Raw genomic sequence first — 24,939 nt, forward strand, 5'->3', positions numbered from 1 at the left:
GTCATTTGCGTCGGCAGGCTGATCCCTGCTTAAGCCTGGGCAATCCCATTGTATTTGGCAGTGTGTTCTTTGAAATCAGGATACGTTCCAGTCCTGTAATAGAATCATGGAAGGGTTGGAAGAAACCATGAGATCATCTAATCCATTCCTTTGCACTGATTCAGGATTAAGTAGATTTGGACATTTCTAGCAGTTTATCTCACCTCTCCATATACCTCCAGTGAAGAAGTTTGTATAACTTCCCCAGGTATCCATTCTGGAGTGTAACTGGCCTTTTTCAGGATATCAGAGTAGATCTTCTAGCTACAGATTAAGCTAATTTCTTGTCCTTTGTCTGGGCGGACATAGTTCCCATCATTTAGCTGACTCATAGCAACTTAATACCACATGGCAACTCATGTAATAAACCCAAACTGACAGTTTCCTGCTCTGCAGTAGCAGCAGATGATTAAGCCATATTCTGCAGGAGAACTTCTGTAATACCCAGATCACTTGTTGCTGTTGTCAAGCTGCCATGACAGGTTGCCTCTATTTTATATATACATTCCATTTTATTAATGTATATGACTGCCCCCTCTTAAATACTATACTTTTCATATGTCCTCACTGAATTTACCACAACGTAATCTGGATGAGGTCATTGTCAGTGTTTTCTCTTACAGGCTAAAGCTCCAAATTCAGTGGTGTTAGTGGTAGGAACACACCTTGATTTAATTGAAACTAAGTTCCGCGTTGAGAGGATAGCAACTCTGAGGGCATACGTCTTGGCTCTCTGTCGGTCTCCCTCTGGATCCAGAGCAACCGGCTTCCCAGATATCACATTCAAGCACCTACAGTAAGTACTTGTGCCTTTATGAAGCTCAGTCACTCTATTTTATGTCACTTCAAATAATTTTGTAATACTTGATCTCCTTGGCAACGGAACTGATTTAAAGACTCATCAGCATTGCATTTAATCTATCTTTGACTGAGATAATGTAGTATAATCAGAGAGGTGTTCAATGTTGCTCAGGGGTCTGATCATGGGTCTGAGTGCTGGAAGCTCCAAAGTCATGACCTTGGCCAGCCTGTTTTAGTGCTCCTGCTCCATTCAGTTTTCTCACCGTTAAATGGTGATACAGTTTATTAGTCACAAGGAGAGAAGGTACAGATTGAGTAATTAATGCTGCAAAGCTTGAGAGCATGACTGTTACAGGGTGAGTGCTGCGGGGTTTGTTAAGGGGAGGCTGCGTGGGAACCTCTTGCTACCTGACGCGAGAACTCGGCTCACGTGGCTATGTTGGCAGGTGAGGAGTGGGTCAGCCCCCTGAGCCCCCAGCAGTCCAAACCTGTGCCAACTGAGTTCTCCGGATGTGATAAAGGAGGGGTGGTGCTGTCTGGAAGATCGGTGTCAGTCAGGCCATGGAGTCTGGTGCCGCTCCCTCCCTTCGGCAGGTGGAGAATGCCCTTGGGGAGAGGAGGCTTCTCTGGCTGGGAAAGAAACGGGCCTGTCAGCCAAGGGAGTACACAGCACGGGGAGAGTGTGGATGCAGCGGGCTGGCACCAAACTGAAATCGCCAGCACCTGGGGCAAGAGCAGGTGGCGGCTGGCAAGTAAAGGAGGGCGCTGCAATGTCCCCAGCACTTTGCATCTGCTGCCTGGCAAAGTCATCAGGAGACCTCCCACGCTCTGTTCTGCAGACGCAAGTGCTGCATTGGGCATCCCAGCTGGTGCTTTCCCGTTAGGAGGAATACCAGGGACCCAGTGTGAGGCACAGAGACTCACAGTGAGAAAGAGAAAGCTTTGTGCTTTGGCCTCGTCAAGCCTTTTATCGTGACAGAGCATCCTACCATGATCTTAATCATTCTTTCTCAAGGGGACTTTCTTTCACCCTGCCCCACATCCTGCATGTTCCCCTTCTTAACCTTCCTTTCCCCTTGCATTTCCTTCCAGTCAGAGTTGTGCCTGATTTCCTACCTCCTCCCTCCCGTGCCTCTCCTTCACACTCCATTGTCCACCTGGATGGGGCTCCTCTGAGCAAGGAGTGTGAGGAGTGTGTGTTGTGAAAGCCTTTTGTGGGTGAGCCCAGGGTGCTTTTACCAGTCCTCCAGCATCCCAGTGAGTGCATGCTTCCCAGTGCCACTGATGGCTGAGGTTTAAGATAAAGCATATTGCTTTAGAAAAGGATTTTCTGTCTGCCACGGGAACATGTGTAGGATCAGTTAGAAAGACCTTTTGTTGGGGAAAGTGGAAGAGAACTGTTCTTATCCAGCCCACAAAAAGACCAAAAGTAGTAGGAGCTGGAGAGAGCAGGTTTTTAGCTGTTAAAGAGATAATGAAGGCCAGCTTTTAGGATCTAAGCATCAATTCCCAGATCACAGGATCGAGCTGAGCAAGGGCCAGAATGAGGGTGGGAAAAGGTGTCTGGTAGTCATCATCGTGCCTCTTTGATCTGAGTCGGGGAGAACTGGACTCGTCTCCAGTGATTGCTGGAGCATAGTGTTTTTCCTCCTTCCTGCAGTCCCTTCCAGGATGTGTGCAGCACTGAAGGGAAAAAAGGTGATGACTTTGGTCAGTCTGCCAGGGAAGTCCCCAGAGATCACGGTGCATAAGGGATAGAAAAGCAGTGCACAGTGAGTGAAGCCGGCAGAGCAGAGGTTGGCCTAATATATCCTTTCCAGGCTTCTTTGTATTTTCCTCCAAAGCTAAAAATGCTCACTGACAGCCTTCCTCCCATTCATCTGACACAGGAAATTTGAAGTCACTGATAAGAGAAAGTGAGTCTGGAAAGGAAGCCAGTGTGCTGATAAGGTTTGATAATCTTCACCCTTGCATGACTTTTGCAGTGAGCTCTCATGTAAGACTCTGGAAGGCCTTGATGGACTCCGGCAGCTGATTTTTCATGTCACTTGCAACATGAAGGACGTCGGCAGCTCAATTTGCTCACAGAAACTTGCAGGGAGATTGGTGAGAACTGTGCTTTCTAGTGGTGATCCTTACCAAAGAGGGGTGCTTTTTGGGCTTGGTTTTGGATTGGGAGAACTTCAGGAGTTATTGCTGATGCAGGAGGCATGTGAAGTATATAAGATGGCTATCTGGCTTTGGGAAAAGACAGCACTGTAAGAGCCCTTTAGAGGGGAGATGGCTTAGCCAGTTCATCTCCAGCAGAGTGATTGCTATCTGATACTGATGCTGCTATTTTTCTCATGTGGTTTGCAGATACCAAGAAGTTACCTTAGTCTTCAAGAAGCTGTCCTTGCAGAACAGCATAGAAGAAGTCAGAATGATGATGTACAGTATTTAACAGACAGACAAATAGAACTGATCATTGAGCAAACTCCTGGAAATGACATCAAAGACTACGAAGACTTGCAGACTGGTAGGTCAGAGCAGACCAGTAATTTCTTGGAAATCAGTATGTGTGACCGATTGAAACATTCCATGAATAATAAAAAGGGGGTGGGGGGAAAGCCCACCAGATAGTTGCTGTGCAAAAAACCGGAGTGCTCTACACCTGTGTAGAGGTCACTTTGGAAATTGGTGAGATATAAAATTAGTAACGGGGCTTTAGAGAGAGGGCTGGGAAGTTTCTAGGATGGTCTGAGGCTACTGATTTTTTTTTTTTTTTTTTTACAAGCTTTTTCTGATTTTATTTCTGCTCTGTGAAGAATGAGGCTTGCCATAGTTTCAAGGCTGTCTTCTCCGTAGGGCCCCAGTCCTGTGATCTTTACGGAGGCCTTGCTCTGCAGGAGCCAGGGAGAGCCCTTCCCTGTGAGGATAGCAGGAGGAGGGTAAAGGGGAGGTGTGATGGGAACATAAATACTGACTGTAAAGTGGTGAGATGTGGGTTTTACATGTGGAGTGCCAGATAGCAGCACTCTTCAGATAAATGGTATTCTCTTGGCTTGGCTGCGTGCTGGCTGTATCTGGTATGCATAAAACTGCACAGACTGCCTCATAATCTTATTCATCTGTGGTTTCCTAATGCTGGTCTATTGATAATCTACAATTCTTCATCTTTATTTTCTGCAGCGATTAATTTTCTTATAGAAACGGGTACGCTACTGCACTTCCCAGACACAAGCCATGGTCTGAGAAACCTCTATTTCCTTGACCCCGTCTGGCTCTCAGAATGTCTACAGAGGATTTTCAACATCAAGAGCTCCAAGTCTGTAGCTAAGAATGGAGTCATCAGAGCAGAGGATCTCAGGATGCTGCTGGTTGGGACGGGCTTCACTGAACAAACCGAAGAGCAGTACTTCCAGTTCTTGGCCAAGTTTGAAATTGCACTGCCTGTGGCCAATAACAGGTATGTTGATAATTAGAGAGGCTTAGCCAGGCTGGAGAAAAATGACCATTTAATCAGCAGATATTAACAGGCTTTGTCACTATAAGCGGTTGTCTTGACAAGGATCTTGCTATGAGAAAATATTTGAGTGTGTTAAACAGTGTAATGGAAGGCACCCATCCATTTGGGCTGTATTTCCTGGTATGAGCATCCTTTGGTCCAAACAAGCTAGTTTGAAAACTTTCCAAAGCAGGTCTTTGTCCACTCAGTGCATTGAGGCTGGTGACAGGTTCGGCCACCAGCATGGAGGGGCAGTGACACCACCAGGGATGTGGCAATGAGCAGGTGGAAGCTGTAAGCACTCAGCCGGCACAGCTGCAGCTGAGAGAGGATGTGAGGCTCCGGGCTTGAAATATAGATGGGCTGGAGTCATCTGTTTCCAGTGAAAGATCCTCACTCCAGAGCATGGCAGAAAACTTTGGGTAATCAATAATTATGTCAGCCCTGAAAGTAGTAGTATTTTATTTCTAGTGAAATCAGGAAAGTGTAGCTTCAGTAGCAATGTGATTTTCTTAATTTTTAGCCTCAATAGGTGTTGATCAATAGTTTTTCTAGAAATGGTCTAGGAAACCTCATTCTCTCTAAATGTTAATGAGTCCTCCTCCCCCCTGCCCCCGATCTCTTTTCCTCTGGGCAGAGTTCCCTACTATTTTTCTCTCTCCCATCTGCTTGGCGACAGCCTGTTGTTGCGTTAACGATGAAACCATAGTTGTATTGCACTTTTCATGTGGCATTTGCATTTCACTTCCTTGCCCTTCCAGGACAGCACGGCTGCATCGCCCTGAGCCTCTCGGGAGCTCTGAATGCCAGCACAAGTGCAGCATTCTCTGTGCTGTCATTATGCCTGTCACTTATCCAGTCCCGGATGCCAACAAATTTTCTCAGGCTTAACACAGATAAAGCAGCAATGTTTCTGCTTAGTCCAAAATGCCTTTTGGACTCCTTGTCACTATCTGCCATTTTTCTCCAAGGCAATTACATTGTCTGTGCCTCGGGAACAAGGAAACTGCTTTTTCATGGCCTGCCCAATCTTTTTTAGAGCGATCCAAGCCACATTAGCAGAATATTCTTCCCACTGATGGACTGTAGCTGTAGCAGGTTGGATTAATTTAATGTACTAGCCAGACACAGAGCAGTTATTTGTTACTGTGCTTCTGCAATTATTGTCTAGATTGCCAGATAGGGTTTCTGTGCAGTCAGTAGAGAAAGCAGCTGCCAGTTTCTGTTCTGAAAGGGTGCATGGGGGCCTGTTTCACATATTTTCAAAATTTGCATTGGCTGTTGTTCAAGAGCATCGAATCACCATCTGTATTATAATCCACTATATAGTTGTGGTCCAGAAGGGCCTCACTGGCCTTCTTATACTCCTAGACCCTTTCTTGGATGTGCTGCGGAAAATTTATTGGCTGTCATATGATGCATCCGCTGCCTTTATAGAGCAAGAACTTTTGGTTTGATGCACTCCGCTTTTCTGCCTAAGGTGCATGTAATTTAGCTTTGTTGTGCTTGTTAAAACAGGGTTGAAAGTATGACCATTCTTACTGTAATTTATAAGTGAAGAGAAATTTTTATCAGTTTTACATTCCAAAGATGTTTCATGGAACGGATAATTCGATCATGTAAAATGTCATCAGATGTTATGGACTGTGACATATGGAGAGAGCTGTTGTCTAGTGGTGGCTGGTTTTTCTGAGCTGTTGTTTCAGGTTTTACAGAATACTGCAGCTGCTAGAGAGAAAACGTGATATACTTAAAGCATTGGATATGGACCCAGCATTAGTTCTAGTTGTGTGTCTAGTCCCTGCCACCGTTATTTTGGTCAAGTCCCTTGGCCATTTGCCTCATTGCTGTCATTATGCCTGTCAATGATGAGCCCCAGATGCCGACACATTTTCTCAGGCTCAACACTGATAAAACAACAGTGTTTCTGCTTATAAGCAAATAAGATTTTTGATCTTATAGGCATCTTGGAATGTATTTGGTACAGAAGAGTATCACTGTCGAGATTTATTGGCAGGTATTGAAAGCCATAAGCTCATAGTTCTCAAAACAGTTCTAAGTCTTCCAAAAGGTTTTAGCTTCCCAAATACTAAAGATCAAGACAAATGAATATTCTGTGCTTACTGGGAGATCTGAAAATAATTAGAAAACTTTGTGGTCTTCTACACCACCTCTGTTACTTCTGACCGGTAGACTCGGATAGCACTGAGTCTCCTCCACAGTTGGGTAAAGAACGTAATAACCTGATTGCAGGAAGAGACTGAGCAAGACAAGTGATCTCTCTGCTGGCGTCAGTCTGGCAAAGTGAGCTCTTGCCCTAGGAGTTTGTCAGGGATGTGGTAGTGAGTTCATCAGCTGCAGTATGGTGCAGCAGGAAACCCTGTCATGTTGACCCATAAGGTGCTCTCATTCTGGGACTAGGGGTGAGAGCCAGAGCAGTCCAGTCCCTGCAGCCTCTAACTGCCTCATTGCCACTTCCCACGACACCTCCTCTCCCCACCTTCTGGGCTTACTGAAGCTGAGCTGCTGTAGGTTGTTTTTGCACGTATCTTCTGTCCCACATAGGAGCACAGCTGTAATTCTCTGCTTACTACCAGGACAGAGTAGTAAAGATACCAAAAAATGAGTCCCAACATCACAGCTGTTCTAATGACTCTTATATTTTAATGCATTTAATTTGTGATTACACAAATGTCCTGCTCATTACATCAATTTTAGCCCTGTCCAATAGCCCTGGCTGAATTATGTAATGTCTGTTTTGCCTCTGCTTGCTTCCATAGTGTAAATTAATTTCTCCATGTATCGCTGCAGTGCCTTTAGTCTAAAAGCTTTTTTATATGCAGTAGGCTGTGCCATTAAAATCTCTTTGGAGACTGAATCGCCTTATTATCCAGTAACAATGTACTCACTGTTAAAAGCTGTAGCTAAAATTTGAGCTGTTGAATTTGATGTGTTTCAGCTACCTCCTCCCTCATCTGCTTCCTACCAAGCCAGCATTAGATATCCATGGGCTCTGCCACCAGACCACAAACACAGTCCAAAGGGTCTTCAAGATGAGTTTTGTCCCAGTTGGCTTTTGGCAAAGATTCATAGCCCGAATGTTAATTAGCCTGGCAGAGATGGACCTCCAGGTAGGTTACTGTATCTCTCTGCAAGCAAAAGAAGACAGCTAAAGTTGTTGTTCAATATGAGTGTAAGTGGGTATCTCTTCACATCCAGCTTGCTTCAGTCACAGACTTCAATAACATTATTTGAGAAAATAGGGAGAGATGAGACTCTGCAATCAAATTCTGATTCTGTTTTCACAGTAGGTGTCATTTAGAACAACAAATTGGCACTGGGGAAGAAAGCCTCCGTTCTCCACAGCCTCTTTATAACATGATCCCCTGGAAGGTCTCAGTACCTCCAGCATCTTCCAATGACAAGTAATTGGAGTTCTGCCTGTGGCTCTTGTTCATGACCGTTCCACTGGGCCAGACTCTGCTCACATCGTTTGCCAGTGGAGATCTGGAATAGCTCCACCAAAGTCAGCTATCTGAATCTATATGGGTTTAAATGAGAAGAAAATTACAGGACTGTTGCCTTAATGGGATAATGAGTGCAAGCGGGCACCCTATTAGTGCAAGTGGTATGCCTATCATTAAAGTAGTGTTTGTAAGGTTCTGAAAGCTCAGTGAATTTTGATGTTGTTACAGACGTATTTTTGCAGCAGCTTATATCTGAAAACATAGCCCTGCTGGAAACTGTAATAAATACCTGCAAAATATTTTTAGTACTGCTGTGGTATCTTCTTAACAGCTATCCATTTAAACTGTGTTCTGTCATTGATGTACAGAACACGGAAAACTTGATACCTGTTTTTGGAAGGTCCTCTGTGTTCCAGGCTTCTCAAACCATGTAATAACTTTACCTGTTTTAACAGGCTGTCTTGGCAACCCCTTGCTTACATCCTCATGGGCACTACATAACCCTAAAGCACCTTTGCTAGGGACTTCATCCAGTCCTCACTGAAGTGAGTGGAAAGGATCCCAGGCGTCAGACCTGTCTGCAGGCAAATAAGCGTTAGAGCAATGAGTACAGTGGAGTTCTGCAGATTAAGTCTTTGTTTTTAAAACAAAAATACATTTTGCTCTAAGTGCTGGTTTGAATTGTCTTGGAGAAAAGCCAATCTTCCTCCCACTGAAACAGGTGGAAAAGTTAACTCCCTACATTGAGGGCAGACTTAATCATTCACTAGAACATTTAGCTCTTTTTTAGGTTTATAAGACTTTTGCAAATGCAGAATTCATATAACAAATGTCACAGTTATAGAATTAACTTTGTTCGCTGATATGAAATTGTTCCTTTTCGACTGGCATGAAAAATATTTCCATTGCTGCAAAACCAACTTTTACTGTGTGTATTTTCATTTCATCGCAAAATTTTTCATGAGCACAAGTTGCTCTTTAATGGAAAAGGTATGATAGCACCTGTGAAGGCCAAAAAAGAAGCCACCTTTTTGCTTGATTAAAACAACATCCTTATGAGAAATGTCAATAATTTAATTATTTTCATGCTTTTTTGCTTGTTTCAGCTTTTTGAAAACAAGAAGAACACCAAGACGAGAAACAAAAAGGTGACCATCTACAGCTTCACAGGCACCCAAAGGAACCGCTGCAGCACGTTCCGAGTCAAAAGGACTCACACTGTTTACTGGCAGGAAGGTCTGTTCGTTACCTTTGATGGAGGCTATCTTAGGTAATTTGTGTTCGTAATGCAGCATGTGTGACAGGGGACTAATAGAGTGTATGAAACACATCATCTGAATGGAGATGAATGGGCCTGACTCATGCTATATGCTCACTCATCAGTAGAAGAGGAGGCTCTTCTAATAGACATAACTCATCTGGTAACAACCGGTGACAAAAATGATGAATAACTGATTGTTTGGCAGTTCTGAATATATCAACCTAATGTGTTATTGCAGCCACAAATTTAAAGAGGCCTGAAAACAGAAAGCAATATTTGGAGCAGAACTCTTTGCCAGTGTAAAATCATGCATTTTCACATGCAAAGATTTCCTTATGTCAATGAGTTTTCCACTGAATCCTAAAACTTCACCACTGTGTGGCAGTAATCCAGATCAATGGAGGTGCTTCTGTGCTATCAGACTGCATGCAACAGGCACTATGGCTAACTGGTTTAAGCTGGCCAAGGCAGAGTGTCTGCTGGCTGCAAGCCTGGAGAAAGCCTGCTGTCCATATTCTTTCACAAATGTAGAGAGTATGCAGCCACTTAAGACTTTCATCTTTGTAGTATCTGCAGATGCATTTGCTCTTTGAGTCCCTGGCAAGATAGGGAGGAACCATTGGTGCTGTTGCATGGTTGGAGACCAGAAAGGCACAGTGACTTTCCTGAGTTCAACTAGGCAGTCTGCGGTGGACTAGAGACTTGGACCCAGACATTGCAAATCACAGACTGGAATCCTTAATTCTGGACCGTGGTGGTGGTCATACTCTTATCTCACCACGTACTTCAGGGAGTTACAGAACTCAGCTCTTTGTATTAAAGCTTTTTTTTTTCTGTGGGAATTGCACAAAAATTGTTACCTCCATAAACTTTTCCAAACAGTTTTTGGAAGTTTTTTTATTATTATTATTATTATTATTATTATTATTATTATGCCACTGGAGTTTTATTACCAATTTTTAAAATTCCTAACCCTCCATCATTCTGTATGGGACATTTCTGTCAAAACTCTCCGTCATACTCAGTTCACTTAGGCCAGAGTTTTCTCTGGGTCTGACCTTCTGTAGCACTTACCCATTGTGAGCAATGGCATTTCTGTGCAAGAGTTCTCTTCTAAAAGTCATTTGCAGAACAGACTGAATTGAAAATCATTCTCAAAGCTAGATTGCTTTTTATTTTGATTACTTATGAACTACATGTTATTATGTAACTCAGGTTAACTCTGATACTTCACAAAAGCTTCATGCGGCTGTCTTTTGGCTTTCTTACACAGTGTCGAGTCTTCTGATGTGAACTGGAAAAAGAAAAAAAGTGGTGGAATTAAAATCATTTGCCAGTCAGAAGTGAGAGACTTTTCAGCAATGGCGTTCATCACAGATCATGTCAACTCTTTGATAGACCAGTGGTTTCCTGGTAAGAGAACTACTGTAATTTTCTGTGCAGTATTATGTCTTTTTAACAGAAGGTTCTTTGACAGAGCTCTCCAGGTGCACAATATTGTGTGTTAATTGAAGACCCCTCAGGCTCTGACAGTCTCAAGCCAATAAAGTTTGAGAAAAGCTGATAACCTGCAGACAGATCAAGATTATTTGCTAGCACACTTTGGTCTAGACATTGTGTCTTTCATTCTGTTAGTCACAGCAAGCACAGGTGAAACATTACAGTTCAAACAGGACCTGCTTCCGCAGGAGTTCAAGAGACTCTTCCAGTGCTCATAGCAGGAACAGGATTTGGCCCAAACTACTTGGCATTGTCCCTTCATGGCAGAACCCATTTTGGCATCAGCTGGGATCAGCATTTGCCCACCATTTCTAACACCTTATAATTCATAAAATTGTGATGTGGGAGGCATGAGTGAATATGATACCAAGGACTCTGCGCCAAGGTAACTTCCTTGACTCCTGCAGTTGTTTTTCCTGTGATCAGCACAGATCCTGCTGTTACCCAGCGGGTTGTTTGCAACCCCAATACACTTTGTTTAAAACCAAAACAAAATCTGAAGTGTTCGTTGTTGTCCCACACTGGTCTGGAAAACAGTGCCAAAATCTCTTAATTGGAGGATCTCTGGAGGAAGCAGTTGTGCACTCTCACATATTCATGTTCTGCATGTTATGAAGATAAAGAAAGATTTTATTTGCCTTTGGATTAAAATAATGATAATGTTAATCACTGAAGCTTGGGAAGAGTCATGACTTCAAAGGCTACGGCCTGTATTCACCCTGCCTAATTGTAGTCATTTAACGGAGCCTGTCACCACAAAATCCCTCTGTAGTTAGTGGGAGAGGTGTGAACCTCCCAAAGGTTTAGTCTTGGTAGAATCCACGTTTCCCCTGGAGGGGCTGAAAACATTGCCCGGGAGGGAGCCCGCAGTGACCATGTTCCTAACTTCGGTGCTGCAGGCGAGTGCTTACTCCTAGGCTGCACCTGAAGTGCTCAGCCTGAGCGCAGCGAGCCATGCCTCCCAGTCCACTCCCATTCCCATTCCCATGCCTGCTCTCCGCCTGAAGCCATCTGGCAGCTTGCGAAGCAGACACAGTTGGGGCTCCTGGGCAGCCTCATATCTGCTATTCTTCTACTGCGTGGTCATGCCCTTTAGCATACGCAGTGATCCCTATATGCAGTTCACACAGAGACACCCAGCAAGTAGGAGGTTCTCTCCAAGGATTTATTCGTATACTTCTAACTTCTATTGGTCCTGAATATATTTTCTTCACAAGCCTGTGCATTACCTATGACCAAAGCAGAGTAGCTTTATGTCAACAGTCCTCTCTCCTCAGTACTGTCCCTGCTATCTGTGTATACTTTGCAAAAAGCTATTTTCTTATTCCAGTCAATACACTGGAATAAATTGCTGCTTTCATGAGTGTGACCATTTTCAGCCAGTGGACCAGGTAGTGACTGTAGACATTTGAATGCACTAGGAGCTGTTGTTACTTCTCAGTTTGTGTGGGTTATGTTGTTTTCTCTTTGCTTGCTTGCTTTGAAGCACTCACAGCCACTGAGAGTGATGGCACGTTGCTGATGGAGCAGTACGTGCCCTGCCACATCTGTGCAGCTTCCAAGCCGGAGGAGAATGAGTGTGGTGAGAAGGCGGAGGATGCGCAGTACTTTAACATGGAGGACTGTGTCCTGACTGCCATTGAACTGGACTACATCACATGTCCTAACCACCCTGACATCCCTGTTTCTCTCCAAGAGCTGGTCCCAGAGCTTTTCATGACTGATTTTCCTGCCAGGTAATGTTATTTGGTAGCCTTTGGTTACATTTCAGTGTACCTATGTAATTCGGTTGGATTTTTTTCCTAAGTCATCTCTGCTAGAGTAACGTACTGACCACAGGAAACAAATTCATCTGCTCTCAATCCCTGCTCTGGCAATTTATCCTAAACTGCACTCCTGGTGGTCAGCCCACTTGCTTAGACAATTGCTGTGTGCTGACCCAAGTCATAACTTCGGGGAGTCCTTTGAGATCACTGTGGTGCAATATGAAAGTCCCTTTTCAAAGCCACAGCTATCCTGCATTGCCCAGTACTCTGACCAGAGCTTTCTGTAGTTGGAGTCTTTCTGGGATCCCAGAATGGAGATTTTCATACAGCAAAACCAAAAGGAAGTGCTGCTGCGTCAGAAGGTTGGCACTGAAATCGCCTTCAGTTTTGAAGAGCCTGTAGGTGAGTGAATTTATATAGACACCACTAGAGAATTCACATTGAGTTGAGGCTCCTGCTCAGCTGAGGTCTGTTAGATGTGTTGTAGTAGTGTGGCAGTCCTGAACAGCTGAAACAGCTCTTCACTACCCATAGCAGCACTGCCAAATCTTTAAGCAGCTTAACTGCATTACCAGATGGGTTCAGTCTTATACCCCTTATTACTTAGTGTGTAGAGCAAGAGACCTCCTGACAGCAGGCAGGACAGGAGACCAATGTCTCTTTCGGTTCACACTCTCTCAGACCCTTCTGCACCCAATGCAGAGCTGTGAGACCTCTAGACCAAACTGTGTCCTGTTGGCTGCTGTTGGAGCTTTCTGTGCTCCCGCTGGCCCCTGTTCCTTTCTCAGGGTCATTTTACAGGGTATTCTGTGCAAACACCCCATCGGCCTGTCACAACAGCCCTCCTTGCAGTGCTATCTCCTGGAGATTTATTTGACTGGTGCGAGGCAAGTGGAGATGTTTGAAGTGTGAACAGCTGTAAAAGTAGTCTCTGGAAGAGTGGGGAAATGATGAATTGCAGCCTGGAAACAGTAAGCTGATTTGAATAATCAGGTTTCAGAGTGTGGGGCTGTTCATAAACATCCTGTCCTGCCTCAGTGGAGAAAAGAGGAACAGGAGGTAAATGAAGCAAAAAAATAGTTAATACAGATAAATGGTATAAATATCTCTACCTGTGTCATCTACTTGGAAAAGGAGCTTATGTGCTTTCCAGATCTATTTGATTCTTGCGAGATAAATTGCCACAGTAAAAAGCTGGTTTTGCTTATTTGCCCAAGTTACTTTTTTCTGCAAGAAATCTGTTGTACGTGAGCCTGCATAGAGTACATTGAGATGACCAAGGTAGTTTAGGTGATCCAGTCCTCTTAATAGATAAGACAAGAACCTATTAGGGATTTGTGAAAATGGAAATCACATTAAAAACATGAATTTACAGTGTATTTGAAACTTTCCTTTTAATTAAAAAACCCCAATCTCTTTTTGGCAGACTGTTTCTGGAAAATAGCAAACTGGAATGCAGTGAAAATGAAAACAACGTTCTTGGCCAGGGTGGAAGTGGGACCGTTATATATCGGGCACGATACCAAGGAAAACCGGTGGCTGTGAAGAGATTTCAGATTAAAAAATGCAAGGGTTCTCCCACTTCAGCTGCAGGTACAGTACACAGAATCGGTGTCGGGAATCGGCTCTTGCAGCCTGCAATCCCAAGCTAAGACCAAAGAGCCTTCGCTCTCCGAAGTGCTGGCAGCACCTGTTTAAGTACAGCTTTGAAATATATAGCAAAATTGATGTGTTTCCCTGGAGGAGGAGGATGCATCTTAAAGAGTCCTTCATGAAAGTACTTGTAGCGATGAAGGTCATTGGCACTGCAAGAAGCTTCTCTCCTGCAGGTCAATGGGTGGACTTACAGGGTGCCAAGGCAGAGCTCTTGATTGGGGTGGGAGGCAAGATTTCATCTCCTGTTCCCAAGCTGTTTGACAATGAGAAGTGTGGATTTGCATGGCTTTGCACTAAGGACTTGTGGGCCTCCACCTTTGAATAAGTCTTTTACTCCATCTGTGCCAGCAGCTACAGAAAGCAAATTGGAAGTCCTTCTCAGCCTGCCAGCTTCTCCAGGCAGGGACAGGCTCTCCTACTGCACGTGCTGGCTGTCGAGCACAGGTTTCCAGCAGAGCCTCAGTCCACGGGCAAAGGAAAGGGGAAAGTGCCTCACTTTCCTCATTCTTGTCAGGGAAGGATGCAGTGAATCCCTGAGCTGTGGAGGAGGCCAGCTGCTGTCCCGGTGACAAATAACCTTTGGAAAGACCAGACCTGCCTGAGCAGCCTGTGGTATCCCATGGCAGAAGGACAATAACTGTGAAAGGTCCCTCTTCTGGCAGGGCAGCTGGGAAAGGGTAGGGAAGACTCCTTCCACCAAAGGGTCTGCAATGTGACATCCACACCCAGAGAGTCCCTGCTTTAAAAAGCACAGCACAAGTTTTCCAGAATCATCCAGGTGATATATGAGAACAGTGTGTGCCAGACACACTTGAGGTTGGTGTTAAAGAACCAAGGGAGCACTTGCTTCCTGAGGCAGCCGTATATATCCTGCTTATAGCCAATGTCTGTTAGTGGCTCGTGCATCAACATGAAGATGCAACTTAAAGCCTTGCTGTTGGCATAACCCCACAAGCTGCCTTCCTCCTGCAGCATTTGCTCAGTAATTAGCACCTTCCAAAGAGTTTCTGACTTGGTTTCTCAGCTGGGAAGTGAGAAGGGGTTTGTGTGTTTTGCCAGATACCATGCTGAAACACCTGAGAGCCATGGACGCCATGAAGAACTTCTCCGAGTTTCGCCAGGAGGCCAGCATGCTCCACTCGCTGCAACACCCCTGCATTGTCTCCCTCATTGGCATCAGCATCCATCCTCTCTGCTTTGCCCTAGAGCTGGCACCTCTGGGCAGCCTCACCACTGTATTGTCTGAAAACTCCAAAGGTAAAAACAGGGTCTCCCTCCTGGGAGAGCTCACTCTCCAAGGCACGGTAGCGACAAATGGTCAACATTTAAATTACTGCTTGATTTACTGAAGGGGATTTTTTTCCAGACTAGGGGAAGTGGGAGGGATGGAATTGCTCTTAAACTGTGCCTTTGGGAACCTAGTAAAAATTGATGCTCAGGATTTTCAAAACTACTTTGGAGACCTGGATTTTCAATTTCTCTGCAAATTAATAAGTGCATCTCACTTCAGTGCTGCATGGTAATGCTGTGTTCTTCCCTCTGCAGATGGGTGTCTGGCACTCTAAATTCTCTCATAATTATCTGTATTTCTGTCGCTGTCAAATGAACGACACTAATTTCAAGATAGGTTGAGGCCATCTGACCCTTTTGGCAGCTTGGCTTTGTGTCAACTTTCAGTCAAACACTAATTTTTCACCAGAAGATTTAGGGGTCTAGAAGTGAAAGGGTTTAAAAAAAGAATCTAATAGAACTGTCAGGCATGTATAGTAACACGAACAGTGTCATTTCAAATCGTGGCATTGAGTGATGTTTTAAAAGGTTGTTAGTTATTGCTCTGGAGTTTAAAAGAGAAAGGGAAAAAAAAAAGCAGTTATTGCAATTACAAGAACTGAAGACAGGCTGTTCCTTTGTGCCAGGGTCTTCCTTTGTGCCGCTGGGACACATGCTGACACACAAAATAGCGTATCAGATTGTGACAGGCCTTGCCTACCTGCATAAGAAGAACATCATCTTCTGCGACCTGAAGTCAGACAATATTTTGGTGTGGTCCCTGGACATCAAAGAGCACATCAATATCAAACTCTCCGACTACGGAATCTCCCGGCAGTCATTCCATGAAGGCGCACTTGGCGTGGAAGGCACGCCGGGCTACCAAGCTCCGGAGATCAGGCCTCGCATAGTCTACGATGAGAAGGTAACTGTGGGGTATCCATGGGCACAGCCCCTGCGTGACAGCGGTGGGTGGGTGGCTTCATGCATGGGGCTGAATTCCCTTATACATGCATGGTGTGCAGCACTAGCTTTCCCACCAATGGCCTTCCTTGCTCTCCTCTCCACCCACCAAGGGAGGTTTGCCCTGTTTTTTTTCTCTCTGTTTCTGGCTCTAGGTTGACATGTTCTCATATGGGATGGTCCTGTATGAGCTGCTGTCTGGTCAGCGGCCTGTTCTAGGACAACACCAGCTCCAGATTGCAAAGAAGCTGTCTAAAGGGATCCGTCCTGTTCTTGGGCAGCCAGAAGAGGTGCAGCTGTATAGGATGCAGGCACTCATGATGGAGTGTTGGGACACTAAGCCAGAAAAGGTACAAGACAACCCTCATGACCAGTGTTTTCTGATCGTGTAGCTACAAGGATCTGGCAGCCCTCTTCACGCAGGAGAGCTAGGCTCGGTCTTGGTACAGCAGAACAGCCCTGCTGATACGACCCAGAACTTCTATTGACTTAAATGAGAGTTTTATGAGTGAAACAATGGCAGATCGGTGGCATTAGTCATCTGTGGTGACATGAAGGTCCCTTGATGTCAATGGCAGTTAAGCTGTTGATTTCACCAGGGCAAGACGTTACCCGTAATTTCTAGAAACAGCTACAGTATCATGCTGTGAGTATAACTACAAAGACTTCAAAAACTCCGAGATTATAAAAGGCGGTATGAGGAAGAAAAGGGTTCAAAGTACGAGAAAAGGGTTATGCTGCATTACATTTTTCATTAATTACAAGTTGGCGTTTCAGAGCTGCTGTCCTTCAGAGGTCAGCTTGACTCACAAACAGCTAAACACTGTCATGACAGTGGGTCAGCTTCCAAAATTCATAAACCTGAAGAAATTCATTGTAAAAATGTATAAAAGAAACATAGACCAAACCATGGAAGTACAGAAGAGATTTGGCTTCAGTGTCTGGGATACAGAGGATGCTAAGAACCAGTGAGGTGGGATTTATAAGGAGAATTTGGTGCAGATTTGAGAACATAGCAGAAGCGTTTATTAAAGAAGTCCTACTTCTTGGCTCTCTAGCTTTAATAAATAATGATTATTATGTATGTTTTATTTCATCTGGGCCTCCAGCTGTCTTGTGTGACATATGTTTCTCTTTTCCTTTCCCCACAGCGTCCACTGGCCGTTTCTGTGGTAGGACAGATGAAAGATCCTACCTTTGCAACATTTATGTACCTGCTGTCCTGTGGGAAGCAGTCTTCCTTTTTCTGCTCTCAAGGACAGGAGTACACTGTGGTGTTCTGGGATGGGAAGGAAGACACCAGGTGAGACGGCTCATATTAGTAATTTCTTTCTTTTTTTCCTTTTTCTTTTTAAGTAAAAATCCTTCAGTGTCTTCACTTATGCCTCTGGGAGGGAAGTAAAGAAGGTGAAAGTGAATTTGGGTGAATGCCAAGGATACGGTGAACACTGTTTTCCCAAACTCTTTTAATTGGGAACAGTGGTTGCTTTGTAAAGGATATTTAATGAGCTTAACTCTGCTTCAGTTAATATGAGGAGAAGATTAGGGCAGTGTAATGATTCACACACACAGGAGGAAGCATTTGCACATGAGAACAGACGTGTTCTGCCTTTACTAATGAGGCCATTTAACACTAAACCTTTCCTAATTGAGACTGCAGTTCTATCTCTGTTCTGCAAAGCAATTAAGCACATGCTTAAATCCTATTGAAATCATCGGGAGTTAACCACATGCCTGAAGGTGTGTGTGCATCCAAGTGTATACTTCCAGTAAAATGTGTGCTATACTGAATAGGCATGTGCTTGAAATGTTATTAAATTGTGACTGAGATGATGGTACTTTGCTCAGCCACATGTGACCCATGGCTAGTTAGGTTTATTTTTATGGATGTTACTGATTTTTATAGCCCCAATCTTATTTGGAAACATTCACAAACTGATCTGAAATTTATATTAACGTGTTCATTATTTGTAAGCATTAACCTAATGGGAAAGGTACGTGATTTGTTCATGAACTATTTGCTTTGCTATTTGTGGTGCCTGGTCAGTCGTTCAGCGCAGACAGTATAACTATTCCTGCTAAAACTGGTGAAACACATGGGACTCACAGATGTATTTTGAATACATGGATGTTGTCCAAATATTCACAGCAATATATCTCAGTGAATCTGCTTTCTGACTGGACAATCCAATTGCTGGAGACTGCTGAATAACAAATTACTTATATGTGACAGATTTCAGGATGTGTAATTGCTTGTGCCACAGTTGGTAAAACATCTGGGGCTCACAGATGTGATTATGAATATCCACTTATTGTTCACACCCCCAAAGCCAATAAACTTGCCCAAATCCCAAACAAGCAAAATCCTTTTAGTTACAAAAATATTAATTAGTCATATTTATAAATTATTTTATCAGGTTACAGATCTTTGCTCTTATTTGGGAGAATCATGCTCTTCTGTTTATGTACTAGAATAAGTAATGAAGCCAGATAATACTGAGGCAGTGAACTTGGAGAACGAGCACATATTCTCTTGAGCACCTATTGGGCAAGATGGGTTAAAACCTCCCAGCTATTAATTACTGCTGTTCAGCTGGAGCTGTTTGTCTCACAGCTGAATTATAGTAACAGACCACATAAGTTCTCCTAATCCGTTTCCGTGCAAAGTCAGATAGATGAGTTTAAATCTTCACAGAAGCAGTTGCATATCTGCCCCCTGAGGAAGAGCCATGGCACATCTTTATTTCTCTTCCTTTACGACGACCATTTGGAGGAGTGTAGATCCTTGCAGCATTGTCCACATCTGGACAGTCGTGTTATGGCTTGGCGAAAAGTGCCGAGTACCATCCTGTAGCAGTTTGCAGGCTGAATGTTGTCTATAGGAAATTGTTATTTGCTCCTTTCAGAAACTACACGGTGGTGAATCCAGAGAAAGGAGTCATAGAAGTGGAGAGGATGAGCTGCCCAGGAATGAAGCTATGCTGCCAACTAAAATTTCAGAATGCCCTCTGGGCTGCCACCGAGGTGAGCGTTGCCCGCGCTTCAGTGCCCCGTTCAAGAGGGGCCTCGTTAGAAGAGACACAAATGAAGAGAAAGAGCCTATTAAATTAGTAAAGCTAAGAGTGTTTGAAACAATAGGTGTCTCAGATGAGCAGCATGACTTTGCTGTCTCCGGGTGTATTGTTTCTGCCTATTACTTAGCTGATACTTAGATCAAAATCATGCCTCCTGTTGTTCAAAGCGATCGTGGGAACCTTGACTTTCCAAGGCGAAACTCTCCAGATTGTAGTATATCTGTACTCAGGGTTTCATCTGGGAAATGTCCTTATCTGTAAGCGATAAAGGAAAGCAGTGAAAGAAACCATGTGTTTAAGGGTGGGGTTTTGAAAGAGGCCTGAGGGATTTGAAAGTTGGTCAGAAAGGGGTACCCAAGTTTTGTGTTCACCATGGAAAACTGCAGCTAAAAAGATAAGAGTGAGAGAGCATGGCTGATTTATCCCTCAGAGCCCCTGTCTGCCCATCAAGAAGGGCTATGTTAAGTGTCAGCCGGTTCTGACACAATCATTTGACACAAAACAAACAAAAAATAGCTGGAACAAACTGAAATGGTGTTCCTGAAGTTCAGTGTTTCAGAGAGGGGAAAAAAGGCCACGCTTGCTGAATAAATAATTTGTGTTGGTTAATTCACTCCGCCCTAGCATGGATGCTGGAACTGAGTGAGAGTATAGATCTTTTTTTCCCTGTAGGAAAATAAGATGTTTTGACTTTTTCTGTTCCTGAATTGAGGTAAAGTTCAAATATTCCTATTTTTTCATAACAAGAAGTATAGAAAAATTACAGTTCAGAAATCTTAAAGCATTTTGTATCCCGTCTTTTTGATCAAAATGAAGTGTGTTGCTATTCCCCAAACTGGGTGCTCTATGTCAGTTTAGTAGACTTAGGAGTTGTAGAGCAGGTGTAATCCCACATATAATGTAATACTAGCTTTTCTTGAATTGACAGATTAATGCAAAATAACATACAACATATTTCAATTGTCCTGACACGTTTGGGATTTGTTGGGGCTGGGGCGGACCCTTCCCTTTAATTTATTTTTGGAAGAATTGTAAAAATAAACCAGAGTCAGGGTTGTCAAATGCTACTTTTAGATGTGGTGATAAAACACCTATAGTGGTGATTTTGGTGGCTTTTGGATAGTGCATATACTGCCCGCAGCTCATTCTGTGGAAGGCAGTACCTACTTTCTACCTGCAGACAAAGCAAATGCTCTCTAGGGAAAACAAAGACAAATCCTGGCTTTGGATATCGAAAAATACAAGTAAAAACTGGTTTTGGAACCAATTTGATCTTGTTCAGGTACCAAAATATGAAAAGCATGGAAGGTGATTGAAATTCATAGAATTTTATGTGCTCTTTCACAGGACCAGAAGATTTCTGTGTACGGGTTGCAGGGCATGTGTCCTCTAAAGACTCCGCAGAAGGGTTTAGACACTCCTGCTACTGTGAGCTGCTTTCTAGTAATGCCTGTTGTCAAAAAGGTAAGGAGGAACCTAAAGGAAAAGGGGCATTAGTGAGACTCAGCTGTCTGCTGCTGGGCCAAGCTGCCAGAGTTTTGCGCGGCTTGTCACTAGCTGGTGTTGAAGGACTTTGCAATGCCCAGGAACATTTTGGCAGTGCGAGGAGGTTTCCAGGTCTTTGTGCCTCTGCCAGAAGACAGAGGTGGGGCAAGAACCTGAGTCAGGGGACCAAAGCTGGCACTTCCAAGCCTGCTGGGAAAATAGTCAAAATACATCAAATTCCTCTGCAAGGAAGTTTTCCAGCTGTGTTTCCACATCACTGGAAGACAAGGTTTAGGCTGATCAAGCAAAGTAGAGGGGACATGAAACAATAGTTAGAATAGAGATTTGTTAACTGCTAATGCAGGACTTGGGTATATCCTAGCTCTGATACCCACTCTTTTCCTGGTATGTGTGCATGCTGTCATTTGTGTGCACAATCATATTACCTAGGCTCAGCCACACTTCTTTTTTGGTTTTGAATGAGAACACTTAGATAATACAGCTCTTATGGGTATACTCTTATGCGTAATACGGATAATTACTCTTATAGGTAATAACAAACATTATATACTATCTGTCTAGTTCTGGAATTGCTAACATCCAGTTACTGGCAAGAGAAATCTGACATGACTGCCTATTGCGGGCAAGTCTTGGGAGATGTATAAAAACTGTTTTCGGGCTAAATTACCTCCGGTTTGCTTACAGCCACCTCAAGTAAGAACATATAATTATGTTCCAACATTGTTGGTAGCTGTGTAGTTTTTGCAAATGCCAGCAGACTGGTATGTGTCTAAAAGCTCAATATGGACCAGCTCTCGGAGCAACAGTGGACCACATGCCTGTTCTGCGTTATTGTCCATTTCTGGCTCATTTGTTCAGGCTGCTGCATTGCTGCAAACTGAATCCGAGGCAGATGGTTAGTGTAAGGTGTACTGCTTCACTTCCAAACATGGCGTAAGTAGGACTGAAGTAGGGCATAGATCTAAAGTTGGCACAGGAATAAATTTCACCCGCGGGGAGGCTGCATCTGTTGGCTTTCTTTGGCTCCCAGACCTGTAGCGTTTCTTCGCTGTGGAGTTTAATTTCTGATGTGTAGGGCAAGTTTCTTTTTCATGCTGCCTGAGGTGTTGTCCAGGACAGTCGAACGAGTCTTTCACTTTCAGCTTTTCCACTGTCATACAGCTTGCAAAGCCATTCCTCAGGGGTTACAAGTGGCTTTATGTCTCCTGGTTTCTATTTTCAGTTTGTGGCTTGCCTAGAAAATGTCATAAATAATGCCAGGCCCTACAATAGTAATATTGAGTCTAGACACCTCCCTTCCTCCCCCGACCCTACCCAACCTTCCAGAAATCCACATCCCTTCGGCGCACTCCTTAGTTTATTGGACTTACTTTTTTCCTCTCTCCTTTCTATGAATGAGTTTGGCAGTGAAACAGCCAGAGCAGCAGCCATAGGGATGTGCAGACCAGATTGGCAAGAAACTAAACCATTTTTTGAAACAGCCAGTTCTTCCAACAAAGCTAAGTGGAAAGCTTACACTTGTCAAACTCACTGTACGGTGCAGCAAGCTGTATCAGAGTTATCACAGAGTCATTATTGTCCAGCAGAGAAGGGAATTGCTTGCATTTCCCTGGGAAGAAAGCCTTTAGCTGACGAGATGTGAGGTAACTAGCAGTCAGAGAATTGCCGAGGGATGTTGCTGGGAAGGGGAATTCTTTACGACTGCCTTGGGAAGACTGATCCAAAAGAAATAGTTTCCAAAACTTGGTTTCTCATCCAAAGGAAGCATCATGGAAATTTAAAAGCAGCAGAGAGGGGCCCAGAATCCAAAACTCGCCCGCCAAGGAAAAGTCTTGTACAATTTAAGCTTTTTTGTTGCATGCTTTCTGTCACCAGTATCATTGTTTTTGGCAAACAATAAAATTTTCAGTAAATTTCCTTTCAGAAAAAAAAAAAACAAATAAGCAAACAAACAGGTTAAAAAGAGCAAAACAAGACGCTTTCTGAATTGGTTTGCAACATTCTAACAAAGAGATGTTGAGGGAGAGAGAAATCTGAATGGGTGCAAACCTCGGGCCTCTTGCAAAAACCTGGAACACACAAAAACAAAAGCTGCATTTAAAGGCTGCAGCCTGCCGCGGCATTCGCTGTCAGCAGTGCCAGACCCTGCGGGGAAGAGAGGAGGAGGTGACCGAGGCTGTGGTGTCGGGGGCTATATTTTATTTTATTTTTTTTAACCTGCTCACAGTGGCCATCCCGACAGCTCTGAGCCTTGCGCTGTTCTTAGCTGCAAGAACAGGACGTCTGGAGCCAGCTCATCTCCTGCACATCACATACCGTCACAGCCCCGCTCAGAGGCCTTCCTCCCTGGCACAGCGGGACTTCTGGCAGGACGGAGACTTCAAATGCAGTTTTGTTGCTGTGTGTTTTTGTTGGCTCTTTGTGGAGCCCAAATGTTGAAAATGAATTCTGAGAAAGTTACTTAAGGTTTCTGGAGGCTGCTGCCCTGCCTGCCTTTGGTCACTGTTGTAATACCCTGATTTGGAGAGTTTTGCCTCGCTGCCCGGCTGCAGCAGCGCCTAATAAAGTCTGGTGAATCGGTGGCATCCGGGGGTGGGTGGCCTTCTGTGGTGGGTGGTTCTTCTGTGAAATGGGTCACTCCCTCATCTCAGTCAGGCGAGGTATGGTAGGTTGAGGGCATTTCTCAGCGTTTGAGTTCCTATTCCTCGTTTCTTAAACAGAGAGATAACAACAGTGGCTGTAGAAACAGGTCCCGAAAGCGAAGGCAGTGAGTAATAAGTGCCCCAAAGCATAAAATACCTTCCAGATTTGCTTCCACCATTGTGCTATTCCAGACAGGCTAGAATTTGGCAGAGCCAGTATTACTGGTAAAGCTGGGTGGGGATCACTGACGCAGCTCTGCCCGGTTATGGTGCCGATTGCTCAGTGCTGGGGAAATTTGGCCTATGGAACCTAAAAGGGAATCTGGATTCTGTTCTGCAGTAGCTGACACTAATCAAAGAAATAGAAATATTTTTTATGAAGACTATACTTGGATAATTCAGCATTTTCAAATCAAGTGAGACAAAACTATAGAGATCTCTGAAGACTTTAATAGTGTCCTGTGTCACGCTAGGAGCAGTTCAGGTTGACACACCCCCATTACGGTTAATTTCAGATGTTCCCATTTCAATTTAAATTTTCCATTCTTAGTAAGAAATACCTATTGTGAAGGGTCTTTTGGACTGAAAAAGTTGGACCATTTTCACCAGAGAAATGCAGGCTGTTCTGCTTTGTTTTGTTCTGGTTTAAATAATTTAACTCCTTTCCAAAGAAAAAGTAACCCAAAACCCAGCTTGTGCAAAGTATTGTGCCATGTTCCAACCTATTGATGCAACTCCCTGGCAAACTCATATCCAGGAGCCTTTGCACCAGATCCACATGGCAGCAGGGACATGGCACCGAACACTGCAGGCCATTTGGGTTTCTTTTAATTAAGTGGTTAGAGAATTGGGACTGGACTGAGTTAAAGTCCAAGTCCCATTTCACAACTTTCCACTTGCTTCCCTAGTTTTTCCCATTACAGTAAAATTCTGCTGTGATTTGGATTAGTCAGATGGGCTCAGCACACTCATGGTTTTACTCATACTTTGTATACAGATAGTGTCTTTTTGTCCAAGACTCTTAATGAGCCTTGCAAACAGTGCTATCAATTAAACTAATACTTACCCCTATGCTATCTGCACCTTGATATCTGGGAGCTATTCAAGATACTGATTTTGCCTCTATGGACACAAGCAGCCTGGGAGCTATCTTCCAGGGTTGGCACAGCCAAGATCCCTGGAAGGGCACAGGTTTTCCCTTAATTTATGGGCAGCAAGGGGTGACGCCGAGTCCCCGTCCCATGTCGCAGAGGCGAGCAGCGTCGCTGGCGTCCCGGGCACGCCAGGAGGCAGGGCTTTCCGCCACGGCAGGGCTGCAGAGGGGTGAAGTTGTTCAGCTGGCAGTGCTCTGTCTGGTTCTGTTCGTTTTGCTTTGCTTTAGTCTGGCCAGATTGTAACAACAGCAAAAAAGCCCTGGGCAAAGGGTCTTTTTTTGGAATTTATTGCTTCACGGGGAGGAAATAGAAAGGCCTTTGAGGTAGGTATTGTTTTATCTGCTTCACAGATGG

General features: G+C 44.1%; 1 protein-coding gene across 2 annotated transcripts in view; it reads left to right on the forward strand.

Annotated features, from left to right (window-relative positions):
• Positions 1 to 24,939, forward strand: part of LRRK1 (leucine rich repeat kinase 1) — a 78,935-nt gene that overhangs the window by 48,214 nt on the left and 5,782 nt on the right. For both annotated transcript variants that reach the window (XM_076348042.1, XM_076348043.1), the window contains exons 16-30: positions 663 to 835; positions 2,826 to 2,946; positions 3,199 to 3,358; positions 4,012 to 4,288; positions 7,287 to 7,458; positions 8,901 to 9,064; positions 10,329 to 10,468; positions 12,042 to 12,291; positions 13,748 to 13,914; positions 15,037 to 15,234; positions 15,894 to 16,171; positions 16,365 to 16,559; positions 17,361 to 17,512; positions 19,116 to 19,233; positions 20,631 to 20,747. In XM_076348042.1, coding sequence (XP_076204157.1) covers positions 663 to 835; positions 2,826 to 2,946; positions 3,199 to 3,358; positions 4,012 to 4,288; positions 7,287 to 7,458; positions 8,901 to 9,064; positions 10,329 to 10,468; positions 12,042 to 12,291; positions 13,748 to 13,914; positions 15,037 to 15,234; positions 15,894 to 16,171; positions 16,365 to 16,559; positions 17,361 to 17,512; positions 19,116 to 19,233; positions 20,631 to 20,747 — 2,682 coding nt within the window. The remainder of the gene's footprint in view (positions 1 to 662; positions 836 to 2,825; positions 2,947 to 3,198; positions 3,359 to 4,011; positions 4,289 to 7,286; positions 7,459 to 8,900; positions 9,065 to 10,328; positions 10,469 to 12,041; positions 12,292 to 13,747; positions 13,915 to 15,036; positions 15,235 to 15,893; positions 16,172 to 16,364; positions 16,560 to 17,360; positions 17,513 to 19,115; positions 19,234 to 20,630; positions 20,748 to 24,939) is intronic.

The sequence above is a fragment of the Aptenodytes patagonicus genome, chromosome 10, assembly GCF_965638725.1.
Source record: "Aptenodytes patagonicus chromosome 10, bAptPat1.pri.cur, whole genome shotgun sequence".
NCBI classification, from domain to species: domain Eukaryota; kingdom Metazoa; phylum Chordata; class Aves; order Sphenisciformes; family Spheniscidae; genus Aptenodytes; species Aptenodytes patagonicus.